The sequence below is a fragment of the Medicago truncatula genome, chromosome 8 (genome assembly GCF_003473485.1).
Source record: "Medicago truncatula cultivar Jemalong A17 chromosome 8, MtrunA17r5.0-ANR, whole genome shotgun sequence".
Classification (NCBI taxonomy): Eukaryota; Viridiplantae; Streptophyta; class Magnoliopsida; order Fabales; family Fabaceae; genus Medicago; species Medicago truncatula.
The window spans coordinates 30,216,874-30,224,692 of NC_053049.1; the positions used below are offsets into that span (position 1 = coordinate 30,216,874).

Genomic DNA, 7,819 nt, shown 5'->3' on the forward strand with positions numbered 1-7,819 from the left:
ATATTTCAAGACGAGTAGCCAATATTATTGTGGTTCTTTGAGGTGGCCTTTTGATGAGGAAACAACGATGTTGTTTCTTCCATTATTTTAAGGATTTAAGGATTTTTATTGTTAACTAGCGTTCCCGTATTTTTGCTTTCATCCATAAAAATAACAAAAGTTGTGAAATTTAATATTTTAAGGATTTTTTTAAAATATTAAGATTCGTGTATTAAAATCAAAGAGAAAGAGATAAATAAATAAGGTGAGTGAAAAAATGTTGTTTTTTTAAGAGTAAATCAATTTTTGGGTAAAGGTATATTGAGAATATATTACACCAAAAAAGTTATGTATCTCGCACACGAGAAATTCTTCTACGACCATAAATTAAGGGTGACAATATGATTCATGAGATCCACATCCATTCATTATAAAATCCATCTAATCTATCCACCAAACAAAAAAATTTAATGGATTGATCTAGATCCATCCATTAAAAACTATGGATGAATTGGATTCTTCCACCTTATTTTAAAAATCCAATGGATCACCTCTTTAAAAAAAATTCAATAAATAACTTCAAATAATATTTAATCTTTTTTATTTAAATAAATAAATATTTGATAAAATAAAAATAATTTAATAAAAAAATCGACGAAAAAATTGTGTTTAGTCACACACACAAATAAAAGGCTTTTTGTAAAAATACAAAATTATTTTATTATTAATTTCTTTTTTATTATTAGAAAAATTCTTTTAACATGTGTGTGCCTAAATACTATTTATTTATGTTTGTGACCAATGACCATAGTAGAATTCCTTCTCTCTCGCACACACTTATTTTTACAGGAAGTTACTTTTTTTTAATAAATTTGTAAAGCGAGGGATTCAGAGTTCGAACTGCATAGAGGGGCGGACCTTTTTTTTTTAATATAACTTCTTATTAAATCCAATATTATTTAATTATTTGACAAAATTTTTTTTTCCCTACTAATATTTTGAGTCCAGATCCACCCCTGACTGCATATCAATGTTCTTGAAACTACTAATCAAGCTGCATTTACATGACTATTCAAAAGGTTGCTTTGATTTCATGCATTAACTCATAATTTTTTTTAAGGTTTACTTTAAAGCACTCGTTATCATTTCTCATTCTTTAATTAGTTTTTATAAAATGCTAACCAAACTGGTGCATCCAAACACTATTTAAAGACTTTAATAATAAGTTTGGGTCTTGTTAACTCGAGCACTCTTCAAAGATTTCAAAAGAAAAATTATTCAATAAAAAAATCAAATATTTCAATTTCCGATGCATTCATTACATGAATTTTTTAAAAAATTTACCTTTTAAAAATCTTAAAGAGTGTCCCGGAACACTCGTTAACATTTTTCAATAAATTTTTATGAGAATTAGTATATTCAATGCATTACAATTTGTAATATTTAACTTTTGAATAATTTTTAATTTTTTGATCTTTAAAAATATCCCGGGCATTTGTTAAGAAGACCAAATTTAATCGTAATAAAAAGTAGACTAGATTACATCAGAAGTTCTTTAAATTTTGGTGTTCGTAACAAATTAGTTTTATATTATTTTGGTTGTTTACGTTTGTAAATGTTTACTCATTCTATTAGTAAAAAATTACAAAAACGATGATGTGGTAGAAAGATTAAATTGAATATGTTTGCAGTCATGTTAAGGAAGTCCAAGTCTTGGAATTGAGTCATTATCACGCGGTTTACCCCGTTCTACTCTATACCTGTAACTCCACCACCACGACGATAGTCGAAAGCACGTGCGACGCAAATCCAGTACGCGTTTCAAAGTCAGAGAACGATAAAAGTGTAGTCTTGTCTTCACTTTACATCGTTTTCTTCATCTTCTAACTCCTCATTTCGACGCCGTTACGCTTCTTCTGATATGTCGGTTAGTTCTCATCTCATAAACCCATAAATCTTGCTCCTCCTAGATCCGTCTTACCCTTCTTATCTCAGACTGTTTGGTATAGCTTATAAAAACAGTTCATAAGCTGTTTTCTACAATATTATAGCTTATCAAGAAAACTCAAAAACAATTTAATATTATTTGTTATATTATTAATAGCTTATACATAAGTGATTATCATCATACACACTTACGCTCTAAGCTGCAAATTTGGTGGATTCGGGTAGAATCCCCCCCCAGTCTTTGTTAATTGTTAGGTTGAAACCTTTCTGCGATTATGCTTATTAATAAATATAACTATTTGAAATGTGATTTGAGGTTTTAATTATCTTACTTATGTGCTATGCTTATGAAGTTAAATTTACACAAGTATTTTAAGGTTTTCTTTATTGTACTAATGCTATTTTATATGCATACATTCAAGTTTACGAATTTTATATAATCTTATGGTTACTGTTATGATTCCACGATTTATGATTTTACTTACTCTTCCCGATTTTAACTACCTTGATACTGGCGGATCAAGTTGGGGATCGTCTTGGTTTGTTTTAGATCATATGTTTAAAATTGTTGTTTTCTGTGTCCGGCTTTTGGGTTAAGGTTTCCGCCTTTCTTCTTTTCTCAACATAATTTTGTAATTTTTTAACTTTCTCGCATCCCTTTTTTGATATTGCATTTAAATTTTAATACTAATAGTAGTTATAAGCAGCAATTATAAACATTAAAAAAATGCAATGAGTGGATTGGCAGCTTGATAGAAATTAGAGTATCTATTAATTCTTATGTAAAGGGGTAGCCTTGGCGGAACCAGTAAAGTTGTTTTTTATGTGACTGAAATGTCACGGGTTCAAGTCCTGGAAACAGTCTTGCCTTCCCAGACCCTGTGAAAGCGGGAGCTTTAGTGCACCGGGTTTCCCTTTTATTAATTCTTATGTAACTTCATCTTATGTCATTACTTTTAGTCATTGGAGACTAGGTGACACTGCAAGGGAAGTTCCCATTCTTAGTTCTTAAGTGTTAGATATCAGAGCACAAGAGTGTATGATGCAGATATGGGTTCTCCACAAGGTTTTAAACGTTCAGTGTTACATGTATTTTATTTGCAGGTCAAAACTATAAAAGTCGATAATGTTTCCTTGGGAGCATCTGAACAAGACCTAAAGGAGTTCTTTTCATTTTCCGGTGACATTGAATATGTTGAAATGCAAAGGTCAGTGAGTTTCTGTGCTTGGTAGTCGACTATTTTTAAGAGTGCTCCCATTATTAAGTTTTATTATACAATCACATGTTTATATATTAAATTATTAATGCAGCTACGACGAACGATCTCAAATTGCCTTTGTTACTTTCAAGGATCCACAAGGTGCCGAGACGGCAGTACTACTATCGGTAATCTTCCTGCCATTGATCATCAGTTAATATATGTGTATCACACATGGTTGTTTATGAAATAGTTAAGTATTTTAAGCACCCAATCAATTTGTCTTGGATTGTCATCCAAAGAATCATATATTCATTACTGAGATTTCAGGGCTTAGAACTACATGATTGTGTGTCATTTATCCTTAAAAAGGCATTGCCTTGAGTTGATGTGTTTAGCTTTTTGGCTAGATAATGTAGCATAAGGGAATCTTGTAGAAAACTGATATTTATTTGAGGATCTTGTAGTGCTACATGTTTAGAAACTCTTACCTGAGGGGGTTTCATAAGTCTTTTTTTTTGGCTGTATTGTTTTCACCCCTGCCTTTTTTGGTGATAAGTATCCTCCATTTCTCAAAAGGCGTTTCTCGCGTAATTGGTCATACTTGTTAGTTAATCTTCAAAATTCATCAGTATCTCCATCTCAGCTTGTCACATTGTATCCTAGCGGTCGATCTCGTTATTTTTAATTTTTCAAACAATTCGAGTTTTTTTGTTGTTGATGACAAACAATCATGCAATCCTTTGCTTGTTTAGTTTGGACCTTAGAGGCTGCATATATGTCTCAGCTGCTTTCTTAGGCAGTTAGGAATATGGCATTTTTCCTATTCAATTCACATAAACAAGTTTAGTGTTATGAAAGAAAGGGGTTTTGGTACTTATTTTGATGCCACTGTTAGTTCTTATGATATAAAAGAATGTCTTTGTTGAGCGTAAACATCAGGTTTGGAATCATTTTGAAGCTTCACAATTAGAACTGACATTATTGTTTGTCATGAACCAACTATCCCAAAAACTTAAGCTATTGGGTGAAAACACACAAATGGTTATTTATATGTCTGATTCATGGGGTTCCCTTGCCGACTAACGTAAGAGCCCTTTGGTCTGGAAGCGTAGACAATGCACAGGCCCACCCTGCTTTGTGCTGAAAAATAACTCTTATTTAGACCAATGGAGGAAACAGAGATTGAACTCTAGACCAAATGGTCAATGTGATACAAACTCAGAATTGAGAATAATAAAATAGGGTGACAGATAAAAATATTCAATCATAAAAATATTCAATTTTATTAATCTTTAATGAGAGGTCTAACATATTCTCTTCTTAATATAGAGGCTGTGATGCCATGTCGTGAATAACAGATAAAAATATTCAATCATTAATCTATTATCCCAAAAGCTTAAAAACACTTCAAATGTTTTTATATTTAACACTATTTTCCGGCAATTTTATTGGATATGCATCTCTGCCTATTTGGTATACTTAGTTGGTTCCATGTTCAGAGAAAAGAGAAGGATTGTGCTGTTCGGCAGTCAATAGTCAATATAAAATGTTACTTAATCTTTATGTTATGGATTATCAAAGTTGATCTTTTTGGATATGCATGTTGTATTGATTCATGTGATGTCTGATGCTGGAAAACGTACCCTTCACTGCTTTAAGATAAAATTTAGGGTTAATAGTGTTTTATCCGCCTGTAATATATGTCATTTCCGATTTTCCACCCTGTAAAAATTTTTGTTTAGTTTTCGTCCTTGTAATTTTAATATTTTTTGGTTTTGGACCTTCATCGAAAATTTCGCCCCTTGTAATTTGAGAAAATTTCGGTTTATGCCCCAAAAATTTGAGAAAATTTTGGTTTACCCCCTGTTAATTCGAGAGAATTTTGGTTTAGCCCCCTGCCATATCGCCGATTTTGTACTGTCAAAATTCATGAAGGTCCAAAACCAGAAATCTTCAAATTACAAGGACGAAAACCAAACAAAATTTTTTACAGGGTGGAAAACCGAAAATGACCTATATTACAGGGGGTTAAAGCACTATTAACCCTAAAATTTATTTTTGCTACTAGAACTAGAAGATTGGGAAGTTTCAATCATTCAATTTCAGATTTAATATAAATTGAAGGGGAGTTTGAAAGAGTTTAAATATGCAAGCTTACTGATGTTAATCTGTGTTTGGTTTGCATAGGATCCTAGACACTAGTTGTCTTATTTTTGGGTTTGTGTAGTAGCAAATTAAAAAGAATAGCCTTTGGAAGTATGATATGTTGCCTAAGTGCCTCTACTTTGGGATGTGTCTGATTTATCATTTTATTTGGGTAGTAGATTTAAAATTTTATCATTGGGTCATACTATGAGTTTGTGACATTGCTGACATCCTATTATGTTGGTCAACTTATTCTGGTCCAACGATGTATGCAACCTCTCATAGATATCAGTGACATAAAATTGCTATAAAATTGATCCTTAAAATAGGATCAATTTGGTCCTGGAAGGATGAAACTGGCAACGTTATTAATAATACTAATCATTGAAGGACTATTTTGATATCACTGCTAAATGGAGAAGCAATTTGATGCATGTATATTTTTGGAGAACCAAATTAAGTGTCTTGTTTCTTTAATGTAGGAATTTATTTAGCCAGCAATTATATATATATATAAAAAATTTAACCGAGTTTTTCAACATATCAGGGGGCAACAATAGTTGATTTGTCAGTTAAGATAACTCTGGATCCAGATTACAAACTTCCACCTGCTGCCTTGGCATCATCTGTAAGCCTCATAAAGACCCTCTAGTTAATGTGCTCATGGGTATGTTTGGATAAGTGGTATAATATGGAATATAACGAAATAAGATAACATTCAAATTTTAAAATCTAATGAACTCATTTCATCCTATTCGGCTATTCCACCTTATACCACTATTCCAAACATACCATTAACTAGGATATTCATTTCATCCTATTCAGCTATTCCACCTTATATCACCATTCCAAACATACCATTAACTAGGATGTTTTTGCCTAACAAATGTGTAATATTTTTCAGGCTTCTGAGGGTAAAACTCCTGGAGGTGCCGACTCTGCTTTACGGAAGGCAGAGGATGTGGTCACCAGCATGCTTGCGAAGGGATTTATCTTAGGGAAAGATGCTGTGAACAAAGCAAAGGGTTTTGATGAGAAGCACCAGTTGAGTTCAACAGCCTCGGCGAAAGTTACATCTTTTGACCAAAAACTTGGGCTTAGTGAGAAATTAACTGCTGGTGCATCAGTTGTGAGTGGTAGAGTTAAAGAAGTGGATCAAAAATTTCAGGTTTCAGAAAAGACCAAATCAGCATTTGCAGCTGCTGAACAGAAAGTCAGTACCGCAGGGTCTGCTATAATGAAGAATCGCTATATACTCACTGGTACTACCTGGGTAACTGGTGCTTTTAATAAGGTTGCTAAGGCAGCTGGGGATGTAGGACAGAAAACAAAAGAGAAAGTGGAAAATGCAGAAGTGGAACAGAATCGTAAAGTTGAAGACCAGTATGCGCAGGTCCTTTCGGAGTCCCCAAAAGCAGCAGCAACAAGTGAACTGCACTCTTCCAAGCCTGCACCTGCTCAGGGTTTGATCCTTTGATTCACTTCTTGTACATACCTTTTTGAAACTCCTGCAAATTGTTTTATTGTGAGCACAGCTTTGACAGATTTTACTAGTTACTTGGACAAGTTTGCAGCTATTTGATTCACTTTTATAAGCAAATAGAAACTGAATTTCCAAAGTTGGAAATTATATGCTTGTTGTCTTTTCCCATTCAGCCCATGGAGAAAAATATAAGGGAATGGAAGTTTTTTCAGTATACAATTTTTGTCGTTGAAAATTTTATTTTTACACAAGGGTGGAAAATGAAGGATTATCATGAGATCCCGCAAAATCATGTCTATAGTGAATATACTTTTTGTTACAATAAAATTTGAGTAACTTTTTTATAAAAAATTTAAACAAAAACTTTAAAAACTTTATAAGTGATATTTTAATATATAATAAAAATAAGTTTCCATGGAAAAATATTAGAGCCAATTGTGTGAAGGAACGTCACATGAGGTTTACATTGCATATGCTTCAAAATCATTCAAACCTTCAACTATAGCTGTCAAAACGGGCCGGCCCTAGCGGGCTTTAGCGGGCCGGGCCAAAAAGCCCGGTTGACAAAACGCGCTTGAAATATACTACCCGAGCCCGGCCCGTATTAAAAATTATAATTTTTTATTTTAAAAAAGTACTGTAAAACACTGCTATAATTTTTTTATAAATAATATTTTTAATATGTTTAAATAATGTCTAGCACAAAAGTAAATTGTAAACATTTTCGTACAAACGTCGTAAACTAAAACGACGAGGAAAATGATTTTAAATAAATTAGATATGCTATGGTTATAGATATTTATATATTCGATCTTTAAAACTATAAATAACGAAATGAATAAATATAATTTTATATTACATTTATATTTGTGTTAATTCATTGAATTTTCATTTTCATTTTTTTACTTTGATAATCAACTAAGTAAATAATTATTTGAAAAATATATATAATTTATAGATTTTTTTTTATGCGGGCTAACGGGCTACCCGCGGCCTATTCGGGCTAGCCCTAACGGATACCGGGCTTTTAAGGGCCGGGCTAAAAAGCCCTATTAAATTTCGG

The 7,819-nt window shown here is 32.4% G+C and overlaps 1 protein-coding gene across 1 annotated transcript; it reads left to right on the forward strand.

Annotated features, from left to right (window-relative positions):
- The first annotated feature begins 1,696 nt into the window (after nt 1-1,696).
- Nucleotides 1,697-6,975, forward strand: LOC11423695 (binding partner of ACD11 1). The gene is made up of 5 exons (XM_003628714.4): nt 1,697-1,906; nt 3,031-3,134; nt 3,238-3,313; nt 5,821-5,901; nt 6,178-6,975. The coding sequence occupies exons 1-5, from the start codon at nt 1,901-1,903 to the stop codon at nt 6,748-6,750; spliced, it is 840 nt and encodes a 279-aa protein (XP_003628762.1). The 5' UTR covers nt 1,697-1,900; the 3' UTR covers nt 6,751-6,975.
- The last annotated feature ends 844 nt before the right edge of the window (nt 6,976-7,819 follow it).